Source organism: Ipomoea triloba, chromosome 15, assembly GCF_003576645.1.
Source record: "Ipomoea triloba cultivar NCNSP0323 chromosome 15, ASM357664v1".
NCBI classification, from domain to species: domain Eukaryota; kingdom Viridiplantae; phylum Streptophyta; class Magnoliopsida; order Solanales; family Convolvulaceae; genus Ipomoea; species Ipomoea triloba.
Window position 1 is genome coordinate 5154150 of NC_044930.1, and position 21057 is coordinate 5175206.

The following is a 21057-nucleotide window of genomic DNA, read 5'->3' on the forward strand; positions in this document are numbered from 1 at the left end:
AGATTCTCACCCTCGCTGTCCGTTCTGCCATAGACGCAATCACTGAACCCACCCTTCTCCCCGACTCCACCGATCCGGAGACCAACTCAACTCTGTGAAGCTGCGAGACTGCGTTCAACGAGACACTGAGTCAACTCACCGCCGCCTCGATGACATTGGGCGTTGACCCCGGTGCGGCCGTGGGCGGTGGTGGCTTGGCGCAGCGGCGACGGTGGTGACAACTTGGAGTGGCAGTGGCGACTTTGCTCCTCCCTCGCCGGCGTCCAGCTCGCCTTCCCGCCTGCGAGTTGCTGTTACTTGCCTGCCTCTCTTTACTCTCGTTTTTTTTTTAAAATTAAAAAAATAAAATGATAAATTTGCCCTTAACTTAATTCATTCACCGGAAAATAGTTACCGGTGACCGGAAAGTTACCGGAATTTGATTGGAAGGACCAAATGTGATAGGGATTAATCGTGGGACCAAATATGAAAATTTTAATAGTTGAGGACCAAAAGTATAAATGGTCCAATAGTCGTGGGACCAAAAGTGGAAATAACTTTATATCATGGTCTTTAATCTCTATTAAGGCAATTTATCGTGGACTAGCACTGTGGACTATGATAAAACTCTGATCAAATATACAGAATTTAATTTTATAAAGTACAAAATTCATGTTCATAATGCATATAATTTATGTTCATAATACACATACACATAAAAACAGTATAATAAATATGAATTAAACACTTAATAAAATACACAGAATTCATGTTCATTATATCGTGTTTATGTATGTGTATTATAAACATAAATTATGTACATTATAAAGTTAAATTCTGTATATTGGGTCAAGGTCCACAATACACTATAAACCTTGGTCCACAAAAATATTATTTGCATTCTATCAAAAATAACTTTCCCTAGCAGCTTTCAAAAAAATAAAATAAAATAAAACTTACTACTGTCCACCGTTTCTTCTGCAATTATCTTAATGTTTTCTAGTTTTATATGGAATAATTAATAATTAATTGATTACTTGCTAATTCGGAAAGGTCGTTGAAAGTTCAGAATCTTCTCTCATATGAAAAAATTAATATGATCAGTACTTTATCCCTAAATTAAATCGGCTCAATGCGAACGGGAACAAAATATGAAGTATGTGATAAACATTTTGGTTGTTAAGAATTACAAGTGTGTATTTATTTCTTGGATTGGGGCATTTGTCAACTGTCAACCTACAATATCAGCTGAATATTTGGACTTCCATAATAAAAGAATTTCGTAGAAATTCTGCAAAACCCAATCAATTTCATTCATGAATAACAGTGTTCATACACACTAGCCCTGACAAACAGCGAGGAACATAATCGAAGCATTCACAGAGCTCACTAGTAGTCAAAAACAGCGAATGTTTGGACAATCAACTTGCCAGTTAAGATGAAAGACTGAGAGGACTTTGACAAGCTAAGATTGTTTAGTTTCTGCAACAGTAAACGTAGAACCCAAAATTAGACATCAAATTTGCCTATAAAACTTGAAATAATATATTTCACTAGTCACCCCGGCCACTATTCTCATTCACTTGAAAGCTAAGCTTCCCCAAATTAAAACACAGATTTTAGCCTATCTTTTGGTTGTGCAAAAATGAAAACTCCACTCCTTCCATGGCTTTTCTTGATATCTTTGCTGCATATAATATGTGGCTTCAACATCTCATTGGTGGCAGCTCAATGCACGAGCGATCAGAAAATATTGTTGTTGCAGTTGCGGAATAGCCTCAAGTTCGACCCAACATTTTCAACCAAGCTTGTGAACTAGAATAGGAACACAGACAACTGTTGTTACTGGCCTGGCGTCAAGTGTGATGATTCAGGTCATGTTATCAGTTTGATTCTTGACAATGAATCCATTATACTAGATGCTATTCAGAATTCAAGTACTCTATTCAGTCTTCAATACCTTGAGAGGCTAAATTTGGCTTTCAACACCTTCTACTCAATTCCATTACTTCCAGTTCAGATTTATAATCTTACCAACTTGACATATCTCAATTTGTCAAGTGTTGGTATTGGAGTGCAGATTCCGAATGGGATATCAAGGCTGACAAGGTTAGTTACTCTTGACCTCTCAGACCTCTACCCAATAGGTCCACCACTTATTAGACTTGAGAATCCAAATCTAAAGCAATTCTTTGAGAACTCTATACAACTCAGACAACTTTATCTTGATGTTGTTGATCTTTCTGCTCAAAGGAGTGAATGGTGTCAAGCCTTGTCTTCATCTATGCCTAATTTAAGAGTGTTGAGCTTGCGAAACTGTAGAGTTTCAGGTCCAATTCATCCTTCCCTTTCGAAACTTCGTTTCCTTTCTGAAATCTATCTGGATGTTAATGATTTTTCCAGTACAGTTCCAAAATTCTTTGCAAATTTCTTGAACCTCAAGACCTTAAGCCTCAGGGACTGTAATTTGCAGGGGGAATTTCCAAGAGAGATATTTCATATACAAGGTTTACAGGAATTGAGTTTGGCAAACAATCAGAATCTTAGTGGCAGTTTCCCATCATTTCCCAAGAATGGTTCGTTGCCAGCATCCATTAGTAATATTAGCAACTTGTCCAGGATAGATCTCTCTTTCTGTAAATTCAGTGGATCAATTCCCTCTACAATGGCACAACTTACCAGTCTTATTTATGTGGATTTCTCACATAACAACTTCACTGGCTCAATCCCACATTTCCAATGGTCAAAGAACCTTAACTACATAGACTTATCTGGTAATGGCCTAACTGGTTCACTTTCTTCCAAGCATTTCGGAGGCCTTTCAGGAATTGTGAATATAGATTTAGCGTCTAATTTACTCTCTGGAAGAATTCCCCCATCTCTTTTTTCACTTCCATCATTGCAGAGAATTGTGCTTTCCAACAATAAATTTGATGGTCAAGTTGATGAATACCTTAATGCATCTGCCTCTCAATTAGTTGTGCTCGACTTGAGTTCTAACCTTCTAAATGGCTCCATTCCAAAGTTCTTTTTTGAACTTCCAAAGCTGCAGGTGCTATTACTTTCTTCCAACTCCTTCAATGGAAAGTTTATGTTTGAAAGTCTCCAAAATCTCAAGAACCTCACAAGATTTGAGCTTTCTTACAACAACTTGTCAGTTGACATAAGTAGTGGTAGTTCAACCACCTCATTCTTACCCCAAATTTCAGTACTGAAAATGGCTTCTTGTCGATTGCAAAAGTTTCCTGACCTTAGAAACCAATCAAGTTTGGCCCATTTAGACTTGTCAGACAATGAAATTAGAGGGGAAATACCAAATTGGATATGGAATGTGGGCAATGGACGTCTGACTCATCTGAATCTTTCCCAAAATTTCTTAGATGGTCTAGAAATGCCATATACAATTCCTAGTCTTTCAGTACTGGACTTGCACTCAAATCAACTGCAAGGCCAACTTCCCATTGGAGTAGCCCCAACCATGGAAGCTATGTATCTTGATTACTCAAACAATTTTTTCAATGGTTCCATCCCATTTGATCTTGGAAGTTATGCTCCATTTGTTTCTTTCTTGTCTCTTTCAAATAATAGCTTCACTGGGCCAATTCCTGAATCCATATGCAATGCAAGCTATCTACAGGTGCTTGATTTATCCAACAATAAGCTGAATGGCATACTTCCATCCTGTCTATTCGACATTCCACTTGGAGTTCTAAACCTTGGGAAAAACCAAATCACCGGTACCATACCAGATTCGTTTCCAAGTAACTGTGCTCTAAAAACATTAGACCTCGGCAAGAATGTCTTAGAAGGGAGGATTCCTAGTTCTCTAATCAATTGCTCATCCTTAGAACTTCTAAATCTAGGGAGTAACAAAATCGTAGATGCCTTTCCATGCACATTGAAGAATTTATCAAGCCTGCGTGTGCTAGTCTTGCGATCCAATGGGTTCCATGGTAACCTTCAGTGTGTTAATGCCAACCATATGTGGCCAAATCTTCAGATTATTGATATTGCTTTCAATAATTTCACTGGAGAACTCTCCCCAAAGTTGTTAAATTGGAAAGGAATGACTGTTGATGAAGATAATACTGCGCAATCTGAGGGTAACATCAGGTTTGACTACTTGGGACCCAATCGCTTCCGCCAAGATAAAGCAATAATTACCGTGAAGTGGTTAGACTACTTGGGATCCAATCGCTTATACTACCACGATACAGTAATGTTAACCGTGAAATGGGTTGAGATGGAACTGGTGAAAATTCTCAGAGTCTTTACATCTATTGATTTCTCAAGCAATAATTTCCATGGAATTATACCAAATACCATTGGAGCTCTCACATCACTTTGCTTTCTCAACCTATCACACAATGCTCTCACAGGGAATATCCCTGAAGCAATCGGAAATCTTAAAAGGATTGAATCGTTAGACCTTTCAGCAAACCAGCTAGATGGAGAGATCCCGGCACAGCTCGCGAAACTCACATTCATTTCTGATTTGAATTTATCATTCAACAGACTTTCTGGTATGATTCCAACAGGTAATCAACTTAATACATTTGAACCAGATTCATACCTAGGGAATCAACAACTCTGCGGTTTTCCTCTCTCAAAAAGTTGCAAACCTCCAACAAGTTCCTATGGCGGCGAATCTGAGATAGAATTAGGTGGTGCCCAACCTGAGATCAAATGGGAATATGTAACTTGTGCTTTGGGATTCATGGTGGGTTTAGGCATGTACCTTTGGATGCTTTTGCATAACAAGAGATGCAGGGAAGCATACCAACAACTTGACAATATTTTAGTACCGCTATTCAGTCCACGACAACGAGAAAGAAAATCCCTGAAACCAAGAAGCAGAGTTCGCAGGAACAGAACCCTAACAATCTAAGCTGCAGCTCGTGCAGGTAATCTTGAATACCTCCAATAATGTTATACAATTTTTTCATATAAACACGGTTGATTACACACCAACCACTTCTTCTTTAAGCCCATTATTATTGACTCCACTTCATTTTGTAGGTGCGAATGCTTAGCTCAGTGATTATGATGGTGATAGCTCCTAGGTAATGCATGTTTTGTATTCTAGTAAGTCTACTATATCCTTCTTCTCGGTTTGCAAATATTTATGTGTAATCACTTTTGGAGGTGTTGCATTTTGTTGGGTTAAAAACCATTTGCTTTAATTAATAAACATTTCAAATCTACCCTTTTATGTGTTTGTAAGTTTTTATGTTAGGTTTTATTTTATTTTTATTTTTTTAGTGATCATGAAACTCGGCCATCATTACTTGAGGGTGTGCATGGATAAATTTCGTCTAGCAACCCTAGTCAGCAAAGGACCACAAGCTCCCACTTGTAGTGATTACCACTTACCAATATTGTCTTGATTAGTAAATTGCTACAAGTGCATGGAGTTTATATATGTTTAGTAATATAAATCATGAAATATTTTAAGAATGGATAACAAATGAACTATTGTGAGCTTAATTTTTTTTTTTAATTAGAGGCAAAGTCAATATGTCCATCAAGTAGCCTGGGAAATTCCTGTCAACTTCACATTATGTTAGTGTTTATGTGATGTGTGGTCTCAGTTTTTGTGTTAATAAATATTAAAGCTAGCTAACATGTTTTCCTAATTTTCAAAAAGTTATAAACTCACTTTTTTTTAGATTCCTCTAAAAAAAAATACATTACAAGGTGAAGAACATTTTGATAAGAACATAATTGTAAAAATTCGAACATGGGTTAAATCTTAATAATAAATAAATTTAATGTCTCAAAATATATAGTCTAAAATTTCATAAAATTTAAATTCTTATTTTACACACAGAGAGATTTAGAATTAGGTGCGATCACCCTATCCATATGAGATTGTGAGATCAAATCGCAATTATTCATTATTTTATTTTGAAGGTTCTAATTTAATTTTATTTTAATGTGGGAGGCGCTTTTTTTTTTTTTTTTTTCTTTTTTAAGTTTCAGGGGCATTTAGGCAATTTTGTAACTATGTGCATCATTGTATGTTTTGCAATTCTGAGATCTTCTTCTCCTTCTTTGGGATTGGGTTTATTTACACCGGCTCTTTCTCTCTCTTATTATTTTTGTCTTCCACATTCTACGCTCTCGTTTCTTTCTTTCTCTTCAATTCCTTCTTGTTGCACGAGCGATGGGTGCTCTAGCGATCGGAGCAGCGAATAGTAGATGGCAGGCACTTTTCTCCGGCGATCAAAGCGGCAGACTCCGTCCTCTCGCGATGACGATGAAGGTATTTTATTGGGACACATTTACATTTGTTATTTATATGTTACCTTTTTTTTTGGGTGTGATGTTTAGTTGGATGGTGCGTAGTGATCTCTTTTTGAGAACATGCATTGTTTTTTTTTGGATTTTCTGGTATGTATTTGTTTTATTGGATGTACGGTTTCGACCTTTTTACCACTTAGTAAATTAGTATTTATCTTGAATTGTGTCATTATAATCTCCTATTTATGTTGTGCGTGTGAGCATTTGAGGTTATGTATGGTTTAAGTTATTACAGATATGCACACAATTCAGCACTAATGTGCACACGGTTCCGCATTCATATGCAAATGCATACTAGATATATGCACAAAATAAACACACCACGCACATAGTATACCACTGTCGTGCACATGGTATTGCGTACCTTGTTAAAACTGAACTACATGTTTGGTTGTGTTTATTGGTTTGTAGCTTAAATGCAATAGTAAAGTATATCACTTACCTCATTGCTAGAGAAAATTTTGGTCTTTGAGACACTCTCAATGACTTGACCGCAAAAATATTATTTGCATTCTATAAAAAAAAATAAAATAAATAAAAAAAAAAAAAAAAAAAAANAAAAAAAAAAAAAAAAAAAAACTTTCCCTAGCAGCTTTCCAAAAGTCAACCAATTTATCAATCTCGTAAGTCATAATAAGTGTCCACTCTTTCTTCGGGAGCAAATATCAATTTTGGTCTCACGACTATTAGCAAAATGACAATTTTGATCTACATGTTTAATTTCTACCAATTTTGGTCCCCCGATTATTGTTTTAGTACCAATTTTGGTCCCACGACTACTACCAGTCAAAATTCATCGCGTCGGTTACCCATCTGTTTAAAACGTGCCAAAACCTAAAATTTTTAAAGGTACTTTCGTCCTTTTCAACTCAATATCTCAATTTGAGCATGAATAAAGAGATTTAAGCCCTAAGATCGGTTACAATTCACAGTTCTCCTTCTCAAATTAAGGTAAAATGAGGAGGAAAAACTACGAATTTTGATCGATCTTAAGACTTAAATCCATTTATTCATGCTCAAATTAGGGTATTAAATTGAAAATTATGAAAATACCTTTAACAATTTTAGATTTTTGCACATTTTAAACTGATGGGTGACCGGTGCGATGAATTTTGGCAATAAAACAGTAGTCGTTGATGAAAATTGGTACTAAAACAATAGGCGTGGAACCAAAATTGGTAGAAATTAAACATGTGGACCAAAATTGTTATTTTGCTAATAGTCGTGGGACCAAAATTAGTATTTGCTCGTTTCTTCTGCAATTATCTTAATGCTTTATATTTTTATATGGAATAATTAATAATTAATTAATTACCTGCTAACCAACTTGATTGGCGTAAGTGATGGTGCACTCTCATCCATTAAGAGAGGTCAGGAGTTCAGAATCCTCTCTAGCTAGTATGAAAAATTAATATGATCCGCACTTTATCCCTTAATTAGATGGACAACGGGGACAAAACATGATGTCATAAACATTTTGATTGTTATGAATTACGAGTGTTTGCATTTATTTCTTGGATTTGGCAATCGACTGTCAACCTATAACATCCGCTGAATATTTCGATGTTTTTTACATCGTTTTTGAGAACTTAGCTCTGTTGTTTTAAACAAATGGGGGTGTTAGTTTTTCGAAAAAAAATTCTTTTGTAACACCACCAATTTGTTAGGTTAAAAAAAAAACAAGTGAGATGCGTTTGCGCTTTACTGCCAACTAGCGGGCGCGTGCTATGGCGTTTCAGAGTTGGCGACCACTCTGAAATGTTATTTTGTTTGTTATTTTATTTTTCAATGCAACGGCCAAATTCCTTTGGTTTTTTTTTTTTTTGTTAATTTCTTTTGTTAAATTTTGGTAGTAGTGGACTTCTTTTTTTTTTCTTTTTTTTTTTATAAACAAAGAAAAAATTGTTGAAACATTGTTAAATTTAATTTTGTTGTTAAATTTTTAACAATTTTATAGTTATAAATTTATTTTAATTTTGATATGTTAAATTTTAATATAATAAAAATAATAATTGTAATTATAATGATAATAATAAAGAAATAATTAAAATATAGTAGAGTAAAATGGTGGGACCACAAAAAATTAAAAATTTGTACAACTAATGAGAAAAAGAAGTTTTGTGATTGAGTGAGATAGTGGATAATGATGTCTGGATGATGATATGAATACTGTGGTTTACCAAAAAAAACCAAGAGAAGAAACTTCTGAGAAAGGCCTAAACGAGTTTTGTAGAGCAAAACCAATGAACTTAGCTTGCCACTTGCCAGTCAAGATGAAACACTAAGACGACTTTGACATAAAAGGTGACTTTTGAATTGACAAGCAAATATTGGTTTCTGCAACAGTAGAACCCAAAATTAGACATCAAATTTGACTAAAACACTTGAAATAATATAATGTTAATCTAACCCACTAGTCACTCGGACCACTATTCTCATTCACTTCAAAGCTAAGCTTTCCCAAAACACAGATTTTTAGCCTACCTTTTGGTTGTCCAAAAATGAAAACTCCACTCATTCCATGGCTTTTCTTGATATCTTTGCTGGGTATAATATGTGGCTTCAACATCTCATTGGTGGCAGCTCAATGCATGAGCGATCAGAAAACGTTGTTGTTGCAGTTGCGGAGTAGCCTAAAGTTCGACCCAACATTTTCAACCAAGCTTGTGTACTGGAATAGGAACACAGAGAACTGTTGTTACTGGCCTGGCGTCGAGTGCGATGATTCAGGTCATGTTATTAGTTTGATTCTTGACAATGAATCCATTACAGTAGATGGTATTCAGAATTCAAGTACTCTATTCGGTCTTCAATACTTGGAGAGGCTAAATTTGGCTTTCAACAACTTCAATTCAACTCCATTTCCAGTTCAGATTTATAATCTTACCAATTTGACATATCTCAATTTGTCAAATTCTGGTTTTGGAGGGCAGATTCCTAATGGGATATCAAGGCTGACAAGGTTAGTTACTCTTGACCTCTCAGACCTCTATCCAATAGGTCCACGACTTAGACTTGAGAATCCAAATCTAGAGCAATTCTTTGAAAACTCTATACAACTCAGAGAACTTTATCTTGATGGTGTTGATCTTTCTGCTCAAAGGAGTGAATGGTGTCAGGCCTTGTCTTCATCTCTGCCTAATTTAAGAGTTTTGAGCTTGCGAAACTGTCGAGTTTCAAGTCCAATTAATCCTTCCCTTTCGAAACTTCGTTTCCTTTCTGAAATTTATCTGGATGTTAATGATTTTTCCAGTACAGTTCCAAAATTCTTACCCCAGATTCATATTCTGAAAATGTCTTCTTGTGGATTGCAAAAGTTTCCTGACCTAAGAAATCAATCAATTTTGATCCATTTAGACCTGTCAAACAATGAAATTAGAGGGGAAATACCAAAATGGATATGGAATGTGGGTATTGGAAGTCTGGCTCATCTCAATCTCTCCTGCAATTTCTTAGATGGTCTAGAAAAGCCTTACACAATTCCAAGTAGTATTTCAGTACTGGACTTGCACTCAAATCAACTGCAAGGCCAACTTCCCATTGGAGAAGCCCCAGCCCTGGATGCTAATAAGTATCTTGATTACTCAAACAATTTTTTCAATGGTTCCATCCCATATGATCTTGGAAGTTATGCTCCATTTGCTTCTTTCTTGTCTCTTACAAATAATAGCTTCACTGGAGCAATTCCTGAATCCATATGCAATGCGAGCGATCTATTGGTGCTTGATTTATCCAACAATAGGCTGAATGGCATACTTCCATCCTGTCTATTCCACATTCCACTTGGAGTTCTAAACCTTGGGAAAAACCAAATCACCGGTAACATACCTGATTCGTTTCCAAGTAATTGTGCTCTAAAAACATTAGACCTCGGCAGGAATGTCTTAGAAGGGAGGATTCCTAGTTCTCTAATCAATTGCTCATCCTTAGAAGTTCTAAATCTAGGGAGTAACAAAATTGTAGATACCTTTCCATGCCCATTGAAGAATTTCTTAAGCCTGCGTGTACTAGTCTTGAGATCCAATGGGTTCCATGGTGATCTTCACTGTGCTAATGCCAACCATATGTGGCCAAATCTTCAGATTATTGATATTGCTTCCAATAATTTCACTGGAGAACTCTCCCCAAATTTCTTAAATTGGAAAGGAATGACTGTTGATGAAGATAATACTGCGCAATCTGGGGATAACATCAGGGCCTTTACATCTATTGATTTCTCAAGCAATGATTTCCATGGAATTATACCAAATACCATTGGAGCTCTCACATCACTTTACGTTCTCAACCTATCACACAATGCTCTCACAGGGAATATCCCTGAAACAATTGGAAATCTGAGAATGGTCGAGTCGTTAGACCTTTCATCAAACCAGCTAGATGGAGAGATTCCGGTACAGCTCGCGAAACTCACCTTCCTTTCTGACTTGAATTTATCATTCAACAGACTTTCTGGTAAAATTCCAACAGGTAATCAACTTAATACATTTGGACCAGATTCCTACCTAGGGAATCAAGAACTCTGCGGTTTTCCTCTCTCAAAAAGTTGCAAATCTCCAACAAGTTTTAGTGGTGCCCGATCTGAGATCAAATGGGAATACGTAACTTCTGCTTTGGGATTCATTCTGGGTTTAGGCGTGTACCTTTGAATGCTTTTGCATAACAAGAAATGCAAGAAAATCTCTGAAACCAAGAAGCAGAGTTCGCAGGAACAGAATCCTATCAATCTAAGCTGCTGCCTGCAGGTAATCTTGAATACCTCCAATGTTATACAATTTTTTCATATAAACACTGTTGATTACACACCAAGCACTTCTTGTTAAGCCCATTATTATTTACTCCACTTCATTTTGTAGGTGCGAATGCTTAGCTCAGTGATTTGGTGATAGCTCCAAGGTAGTGCATGCATGTTTGCATCTTTTGTACTATAGTAAGTCTACTATATCCTTCTTCTCGGTTTGCAAATATTTAACTGTAATTACTTTTGAAGGAGTTGCATGTTGTTGGGTCATGGGTGAAGAACAATTTGCTTTAATTAATAAACATTTCAAATCTCCCCTTTTATGTGTTTGTAAGTTTTTATGTTAGGAAGGTTTTCTTCTTCCTTTTTTTTTTTGGTGATGATAAAACCCCGCAACCAGAGGGTGTGTATGAATAAACATCGTCTTATAACCCTAGCAAGCAAAGGACCACAAGCTCCTACTGGGAAAATAGTCAAACTTGTAATCTTGTGGTTAACACTTACCAATCATGGTCTTATTTGTAATAGTTATACTATGCATGTTTGTCAAGACTGCAGCTATATTTTATGTAAAATATGTTGTAACAAATACAAGGTTTTCATTTTCGATTCTGTTCCAAATGTTGTATGGAGTAACAGAGTTTTCATTTTTGATAAAACGTCGATAGTCCTAGTGAAGGAGAAGACTTCAATAATACTAAAATTTAAAACAAAGAACACAGTTTCAAAACCAACAAACAGTTTGGTTGTTTAAAACAAAATCCCCTTCAACACAAAGAACAACTATTTAGATTTGGACAACAAATTGTTTGAACTTGAGACCTCTCCTTAAACAAGAACATACACGTCATCTCGTCCATACCCCAATGCTTTTATGCCACGTTTAATCATCCCTCCAATATTCTATCAATTCTAGTTAAAGCTGTGGTCAAACATTTAGTTTTACAAATCCAGACAGCAAGAATTGGCATATCTGAAGTTCTGCATAACCTATTGAGAGTGGGGATTACTTCCTATCAACGTGAATTACAAGCTATGGTTGATCGCCAGTCAAGATCACACAACTCAACTGAGAAGACCTTAACTTAAACGGCGACCTTGACAAGCTAAGGTTGGCTTCTGTAGTTTGCAGAAGCTAAGGAATTGAGTTTGACAAAAAAATCCAGATCTTAGTGGCAGTTTCCCATCATTTCCCAAGAATGGATCACTTAGAATGATTTCAGTATCTGGAACTCAATTTTCTGGTTCCTTGCCAGCATCTATTAGTAATCTTAGCAACTTGTCCAGCATATATCTCTTGAACTGCAAATTCAGTGGAACAATTCCCTCTACAATATCACAACTTACAAATCTTGTTGATGTTGATTTCTCAGGTAACAACTTCACTGGCTCAATTCCACACTTTCGATACTCAAAGAACCTTACCTACTTAGACTTATCTCATAATGGCCTGACCGGTCCACTTTCCCGGTCCACTTTCTTCTAAACATTTTGAAGGCCTTTCAGATATTGAGACTATAAATTTAGGGTCAACTTTTATCTGGGGAAAAATTCCCTCATCTCTTTTTTCACATCCATCATTACCCCAGATTAATATTTTGAAAATGTCTTCTTGTGGATTGCAAAAGTTTCTTGACCTTAGAAATCAATCAAGTTTGATCCATTTAGACCTGTCAGACAATGAAATTAGAGGGGAAATACCAAACTAGATATGGAATGTGGGTAATGGAAGTCTGGCTCATCTCAATCTTTCCTGCAATTTCTTAGATAGTCTAGAAAAGCCTTAAATAATTCCAAATAGTCTTTCAATACTGGACTTGCACTCAAATCAACTGCAAGGCTTACTGCCCATGATGTTATAAACATTTTGATTGTTATGAATTACGAGTGTTTGCATTTATTTGTTGGATTAGGCAATCAACTGTCAACCTATAATATCAGCTGAATATTTGGACTTCCATAATAAACGAATTTCGTAGAAATTCTGCAAAACCAATCAACTTGCTAGTCAAGATGAAACACTGAGATGACTTTGACATAAACGGTGACTTTGAATTGACAAGCTAAGATTGGTTTCTGCAACAGTAGAACCCAAAATTAGACATCAAATTTGACTAATATAATGTTAATCTATCTCACTAGTCACCCCTGCCACTATTCTCATTCACTTCAAAGCTAAGCTTCCCCAAAACACAGATTTTAGCCTACCTTTTGGTTGTGCAACAATGAAAACTCCACTACTTCCATGGCTTTTCTTGATATCTTTTCTGAGTATAATATGTGGCTTCAACATCTCATTGGTGGAAACTCAATGCATGAGTGATCAGAAAACGTTGTTGTTGCAGTTGCGGAGTAGCCTCAAGTTCGACTCAACATTTTCAACCAAGCTTGTGAACTGGAATACGAACACACACGACTGTTGTTACTGGCCTGGCGTCGAGTGTGATGATTCAGGTCATGTTATCAGTTTGATTCTTGACAATGAATCCATTACACTAGATGGTATTCAGAACTCAAGTACTCTGTTCAGTCTTCAATACCTTGAGAGGCTAAATTTGGCTTTCAACACCTTCAACTCAACTCCATTATTTCCAGTTCAGATTTATAATCTTACCAACTTGACATATCTTAATCTGTCAAATACTGGTTTTGGAGGGCAGATTCCGAATGGGATATCAAGGCTGACAAGGTTAGTTACTCTTGACCTCTCAGTCCTCTTCCCAATAGGTCCACCACTTAGACTTGAGAATCCAAATCTAAAGCAATTCTTTGAGAACTCTATACAACTCAGAGAACTTTATCTTGATGGTGTTGATCTTTCTGCTCAAAGGAGTGAATGGTGTCAGGCCTTGTCTTCATCTCTGCCTAATTTAAGAGTGTTGAGCTTGCAAAACTGTAGAGTTTCAGGTCCAATTCATCCTTCCCTTTTGAAACTTCGTTTCCTTTCTGAAATTTATCTGGATAAGAATGATTTTTCCAGTACAGTTCCAAAATTCTTTGCAAATTTCTTGAACCTGAAAACCTTAAGCCTCAGTGCCTGTAATCTGCAGGGAGCATTTCTAAGAGAGATATTTCAGTTACAAGGTTTACAGGAATTGATTTTGGCAAACAATCAGAATCTTAGTGGCAGTTTCCCATCATTTCCCAAGAATGGATCACTTGAGATGATTTCAGTAGCTTACACTCAATTTTCTGGTTCGTTGCCAGCATCCATTAGTAATCTTAGCAACTTGTCCTGGATAGATCTCTCTTTCTGTAAATTCAGTGGATCAATTCCCTCTACAATGGCAACACTTAAAAATCTTATTTATGTTGACTTCTCATTTAACAATTTCACTGGCCCAATCCCACTTTTCCGATTGTCAAAGAACCTTTCCCACATAGACTTCTCTGTTAATAGCCTGACAGGTCCACTTTCTTCAGAACATTTTGGAGGTCTTTCAAAAATTGTGGATATATATTTAGAGTCAAATTTTATCTCTGGAAGAATTCCCTCATCTCTTTTTTCACATCCATCATTGCAGAAACTTGTGCTTTCCAACAATTCATTTGACGGGGAAGTTGATGAATACCTGAATGTATCTGCCTCTCAATTGGAAACACTGGACTTGAGTTTTAACCATCTAAATGGGTCAATTCCAGAGTACTTCTTTGAACTTCCCAATCTAAGAGTACTAATACTTTCTTCCAACTCGTTCAGTGGAAGGGTAGGATTTGAAAGTCTCCAAAAGCTCAAGAACCTCACAAGACTTGAACTTTCTCACAACAATTTGTCAGTTGACATAAGTAGTGGTAGTTTAACATCCTCATTCTTACCCCAAATTTCAGTATTGAAAATGGCTTCTTGTCGATTACAAAAGTTTCCAAATCTCAGAACTCATTCAAGTATTATCATTTTAGACCTATCAGACAATGAAATTAGAGGGGAAATACCAAACTGGATATGGAATGTGGGTAATGGAAGTCTGGATCATCTCAATCTTTCCTGCAATTTCTTAGATGGTCTAGAAAAGCCTTACACAATTCCAAGTACTCTTGTAGTACTGGACTTGCACTCAAATCAACTGCAAGGCCAACTTCCCATTGGAGTAGTCCCATCCCAGGTCCAGGATGCTGCATATCTTGATTACTCAAACAATTTTTTTAATGGTTCCATCCCATTTGATCTTGGAAGTTATGCTCCATTTGCTTCTTTCTTGTCTCTTTCAAATAATAGCTTCACTGGGGCAATTCCTGAATCCATATGCAATGCAAGCTATCTACAAGTTCTTGATTTATCCAATAATAAACTGAATGGCATACTTCCATCCTGTCTATTCAACATTACTGGGATTGAGACTCTTGGACTTGGAGTACTAAACCTTGGGAAAAACCAAATCACCGGTAACATACCTGATTCGTTTCCAAGTAATTGTGCTCTAAAAACTTTAGACCTCGGCAGGAATGTCTTAGAAGGGAGGATTCCTAGTTCTCTAATCAATTGCTCATCCTTAGAAGTTCTAAATTTAGGGAGTAACAAATTTGTAGATACCTTTCCATGCCCATTGCAGAATTTATCAAGCATGCGGGTGCTAATCTTGCGATCCAATGGATTCAATGGCGACCTTCATTGTGTTAATGCCAACCATATGTGGCCAAATCTTCAGATTATTGATATTGCTTCCAATAATTTCACTGGAGAACTCTCCCCAAAGTTGTTAAATTGGAAAGGAATGACTGTTGATGAAGATAATACTGCGCAATCTAGGGGTAACATCAGGTTTGACTTCTTGAGACTCAATGACTTCTACTACCAAGATAAAGTATTGTTAACCGTGAAGGGGGTTGAGATGGAACTGGTGAAAATTCTCAGAGTCTTTACATCTATTGATTTCTCAAGCAATAATTTCCATGGAATTATACCAAATACCATTGGAGCTCTCACATCACTTTACTTTCTCAACCTATCACACAATGCTCTCACAGGGAATATCCCTAAAGCAATCGGAAATCTTAAAAGGATTGAATCCTTAGACCTTTCAGCAAACCATCTAGATGGAGAGATCCCGGCACAGCTCGCGAAACTCACATTCCTTTCTGTTTTGAATTTATCATTCAACAGACTTTCTGGTATGATTCCAACCGGCAATCAACTTAATACATTTGGACCAGATTCCTACCTAGGGAATCAACAACTCTACGGTTTTCCTCTCTCAAAAAGTTGCAAACCTCCAACAAGTTCCCGTGGCGGCAAATCTGAGATAGAATTGGGTGGTGGCCAACTTGAGATCAAATGGGAATATGTAACTTCTGCTTTGGGATNAAATCAATCAAGTTTGATCCATTTAGACCTGTCAGACAATGAAATTAGAGGGGAAATACCAAACTAGATATGGAATGTGGGTAATGGAAGTCTGGCTCATCTCAATCTTTCCTGCAATTTCTTAGATAGTCTAGAAAAGCCTTAAATAATTCCAAATAGTCTTTCAATACTGGACTTGCACTCAAATCAACTGCAAGGCTTACTGCCCATGATGTTATAAACATTTTGATTGTTATGAATTACGAGTGTTTGCATTTATTTGTTGGATTAGGCAATCAACTGTCAACCTATAATATCAGCTGAATATTTGGACTTCCATAATAAACGAATTTCGTAGAAATTCTGCAAAACCAATCAACTTGCTAGTCAAGATGAAACACTGAGATGACTTTGACATAAACGGTGACTTTGAATTGACAAGCTAAGATTGGTTTCTGCAACAGTAGAACCCAAAATTAGACATCAAATTTGACTAATATAATGTTAATCTATCTCACTAGTCACCCCTGCCACTATTCTCATTCACTTCAAAGCTAAGCTTCCCCAAAACACAGATTTTAGCCTACCTTTTGGTTGTGCAACAATGAAAACTCCACTACTTCCATGGCTTTTCTTGATATCTTTTCTGAGTATAATATGTGGCTTCAACATCTCATTGGTGGAAACTCAATGCATGAGTGATCAGAAAACGTTGTTGTTGCAGTTGCGGAGTAGCCTCAAGTTCGACTCAACATTTTCAACCAAGCTTGTGAACTGGAATACGAACACACACGACTGTTGTTACTGGCCTGGCGTCGAGTGTGATGATTCAGGTCATGTTATCAGTTTGATTCTTGACAATGAATCCATTACACTAGATGGTATTCAGAACTCAAGTACTCTGTTCAGTCTTCAATACCTTGAGAGGCTAAATTTGGCTTTCAACACCTTCAACTCAACTCCATTATTTCCAGTTCAGATTTATAATCTTACCAACTTGACATATCTTAATCTGTCAAATACTGGTTTTGGAGGGCAGATTCCGAATGGGATATCAAGGCTGACAAGGTTAGTTACTCTTGACCTCTCAGTCCTCTTCCCAATAGGTCCACCACTTAGACTTGAGAATCCAAATCTAAAGCAATTCTTTGAGAACTCTATACAACTCAGAGAACTTTATCTTGATGGTGTTGATCTTTCTGCTCAAAGGAGTGAATGGTGTCAGGCCTTGTCTTCATCTCTGCCTAATTTAAGAGTGTTGAGCTTGCAAAACTGTAGAGTTTCAGGTCCAATTCATCCTTCCCTTTTGAAACTTCGTTTCCTTTCTGAAATTTATCTGGATAAGAATGATTTTTCCAGTACAGTTCCAAAATTCTTTGCAAATTTCTTGAACCTGAAAACCTTAAGCCTCAGTGCCTGTAATCTGCAGGGAGCATTTCTAAGAGAGATATTTCAGTTACAAGGTTTACAGGAATTGATTTTGGCAAACAATCAGAATCTTAGTGGCAGTTTCCCATCATTTCCCAAGAATGGATCACTTGAGATGATTTCAGTAGCTTACACTCAATTTTCTGGTTCGTTGCCAGCATCCATTAGTAATCTTAGCAACTTGTCCTGGATAGATCTCTCTTTCTGTAAATTCAGTGGATCAATTCCCTCTACAATGGCAACACTTAAAAATCTTATTTATGTTGACTTCTCATTTAACAATTTCACTGGCCCAATCCCACTTTTCCGATTGTCAAAGAACCTTTCCCACATAGACTTCTCTGTTAATAGCCTGACAGGTCCACTTTCTTCAGAACATTTTGGAGGTCTTTCAAAAATTGTGGATATATATTTAGAGTCAAATTTTATCTCTGGAAGAATTCCCTCATCTCTTTTTTCACATCCATCATTGCAGAAACTTGTGCTTTCCAACAATTCATTTGACGGGGAAGTTGATGAATACCTGAATGTATCTGCCTCTCAATTGGAAACACTGGACTTGAGTTTTAACCATCTAAATGGGTCAATTCCAGAGTACTTCTTTGAACTTCCCAATCTAAGAGTACTAATACTTTCTTCCAACTCGTTCAGTGGAAGGGTAGGATTTGAAAGTCTCCAAAAGCTCAAGAACCTCACAAGACTTGAACTTTCTCACAACAATTTGTCAGTTGACATAAGTAGTGGTAGTTTAACATCCTCATTCTTACCCCAAATTTCAGTATTGAAAATGGCTTCTTGTCGATTACAAAAGTTTCCAAATCTCAGAACTCATTCAAGTATTATCATTTTAGACCTATCAGACAATGAAATTAGAGGGGAAATACCAAACTGGATATGGAATGTGGGTAATGGAAGTCTGGATCATCTCAATCTTTCCTGCAATTTCTTAGATGGTCTAGAAAAGCCTTACACAATTCCAAGTACTCTTGTAGTACTGGACTTGCACTCAAATCAACTGCAAGGCCAACTTCCCATTGGAGTAGTCCCATCCCAGGTCCAGGATGCTGCATATCTTGATTACTCAAACAATTTTTTTAATGGTTCCATCCCATTTGATCTTGGAAGTTATGCTCCATTTGCTTCTTTCTTGTCTCTTTCAAATAATAGCTTCACTGGGGCAATTCCTGAATCCATATGCAATGCAAGCTATCTACAAGTTCTTGATTTATCCAATAATAAACTGAATGGCATACTTCCATCCTGTCTATTCAACATTACTGGGATTGAGACTCTTGGACTTGGAGTACTAAACCTTGGGAAAAACCAAATCACCGGTAACATACCTGATTCGTTTCCAAGTAATTGTGCTCTAAAAACTTTAGACCTCGGCAGGAATGTCTTAGAAGGGAGGATTCCTAGTTCTCTAATCAATTGCTCATCCTTAGAAGTTCTAAATTTAGGGAGTAACAAATTTGTAGATACCTTTCCATGCCCATTGCAGAATTTATCAAGCATGCGGGTGCTAATCTTGCGATCCAATGGATTCAATGGCGACCTTCATTGTGTTAATGCCAACCATATGTGGCCAAATCTTCAGATTATTGATATTGCTTCCAATAATTTCACTGGAGAACTCTCCCCAAAGTTGTTAAATTGGAAAGGAATGACTGTTGATGAAGATAATACTGCGCAATCTAGGGGTAACATCAGGTTTGACTTCTTGAGACTCAATGACTTCTACTACCAAGATAAAGTATTGTTAACCGTGAAGGGGGTTGAGATGGAACTGGTGAAAATTCTCAGAGTCTTTACATCTATTGATTTCTCAAGCAATAATTTCCATGGAATTATACCAAATACCATTGGAGCTCTCACATCACTTTACTTTCTCAACCTATCACACAATGCTCTCACAGGGAATATCCCTAAAGCAATCGGAAATCTTAAAAGGATTGAATCCTTAGACCTTTCAGCAAACCATCTAGATGGAGAGATCCCGGCACAGCTCGCGAAACTCACATTCCTTTCTGTTTTGAATTTATCATTCAACAGACTTTCTGGTATGATTCCAACCGGCAATCAACTTAATACATTTGGACCAGATTCCTACCTAGGGAATCAACAACTCTACGGTTTTCCTCTCTCAAAAAGTTGCAAACCTCCAACAAGTTCCCGTGGCGGCAAATCTGAGATAGAATTGGGTGGTGGCCAACTTGAGATCAAATGGGAATATGTAACTTCTGCTTTGGGATTCATGGTGGGTTTAGGCGTGTACCTTTGGATGCTTTTGCATAACAAGAGATGCAGGGAAGCATACAAACAACTTGACAATGTTTTAGTACCGCTATTCAGTCCACGACAACGAGGAAGAAAATCTCTGAAACCAAGAAGCAGAGTTCGCAGGAACAGAATCATATCAATCTAAGTTGCATCCCTTGCAGGTAATCTTGAATACCTCCAATGTTATACGGAGCACAATTTTTTCATATAAACACTGTTGATTACACACCAAGCACTTCTTGTTAAGACCATTATTATTCACTCCACTTCAGTTTGTAGGTGCGAATGCTTAGCTCAGTGATTATGATGGTGATAGCTCCTAGGTAGTGCATGCATGTTTGCATGTTTTGTACTATAGTAAGTCTACTATATCCTTCTTCTCGGTTTGCAAATATTTATGTGTAATCACTTTTGAAGGAGTTGCATGTTGTTGGGTCATGGGCGAAGAACCATTTGCTTTAATTAATAAACATTTCAAATCTACCCTTTTATGTGTTTGTAAGTTTTTATGTTAGGAAGGTTTTCTTCTTTCTCTTCTTTATTTTTTTCTTTTTTGGTGATGATAAAACTCCGCAACCATTATCTGAGGGTGTGCATGAATAAACCTAGCATTGTAACTCTAGTCAGTAAATGACCACATATTAAACTCTAATTGGGAATATAGTCGAACTTGTAACCTTGTGGTTATCACTTACCAATATATTGTCTTCATTAGTAAATTGCTAGAATTGCATAGAGTTTATGTTAGTAATATAAATCATGAAATATTTTAAGAATGGATAACAAATGAACTGTTGTGATTTTATTTTTTTTTTTAAATTAGAGGCAAAGTCGATATGTCCATCAAGTGGGAAATTCATGTAAACTCCATATATATATATATTATGTTAGTGTTTATGTAATGTGAGGTCTTAGTTTTTTGTTAAAAAATATTAAAGCCAGCTAACATGTTTTCCTAATTTTTAAAAAGTTATAAATTCACTTTCTTTAGATTCTGTAAAAATATACGTTACAAGGTGAAGAACATTTTGATAAGAAAATAATTGTA

The 21057-nt window shown here is 36.6% G+C and overlaps 3 protein-coding genes and 1 pseudogene across 5 annotated transcripts; all 4 read left to right on the top strand.

Moving 5' to 3' along the window:
• The first annotated feature begins 1624 nt into the window (after positions 1-1624).
• On the top strand, positions 1625-5047 carry LOC116006844 (annotated as a pseudogene).
• A 3666-nt stretch (positions 5048-8713) lies between these two features.
• Positions 8714-11641, top strand: LOC116005984 (receptor like protein 27-like). 3 transcript variants are annotated; one of them, XM_031246220.1, is made up of 2 exons: positions 8714-10673; positions 10777-10886. In XM_031246220.1, the coding sequence occupies exons 1-2, from the start codon at positions 8784-8786 to the stop codon at positions 10786-10788; spliced, it is 1902 nt and encodes a 633-aa protein (XP_031102080.1). In that variant the 5' UTR covers positions 8714-8783; the 3' UTR covers positions 10789-10886. The 3 variants fall into 3 exon arrangements, with proteins under 3 accessions (XP_031102080.1, XP_031102079.1, XP_031102078.1); XM_031246219.1 differs by having other exon boundaries at positions 8715-10673; positions 10750-10908; XM_031246218.1 differs by adding an exon at positions 11136-11641 and having other exon boundaries at positions 8719-11024.
• Positions 11642-13245: 1604 nt separating this feature from the next.
• On the top strand, positions 13246-16389 carry LOC116006845 (receptor-like protein 7). Its single transcript, XM_031247339.1, has one exon. It carries the CDS (start codon positions 13246-13248, stop codon positions 16387-16389), a length of 3144 nt encoding a protein of 1047 aa, XP_031103199.1.
• Positions 16390-17316: 927 nt separating this feature from the next.
• On the top strand, positions 17317-20511 carry LOC116007411 (receptor like protein 22-like). Its single transcript, XM_031248071.1, has 2 exons — positions 17317-17369; positions 18205-20511. Exon 2 carries the CDS (start codon positions 18517-18519, stop codon positions 20152-20154), a length of 1638 nt encoding a protein of 545 aa, XP_031103931.1. The 5' UTR covers positions 17317-17369; positions 18205-18516; the 3' UTR covers positions 20155-20511.
• Positions 20512-21057: the final 546 nt, after the last annotated feature.

What these genes read in the sequence shown, in the direction of transcription:
- LOC116005984 (XM_031246218.1), top strand. Translation starts at nt 8,784, where the DNA reads ATGAAAACTCCACTCATTCCATGGCTTTTCTTGATATCTTTGCTGGGT.
- LOC116007411 (XM_031248071.1), top strand. Translation starts at nt 18,517, where the DNA reads ATGGCTTCTTGTCGATTACAAAAGTTTCCAAATCTCAGAACTCATTCA.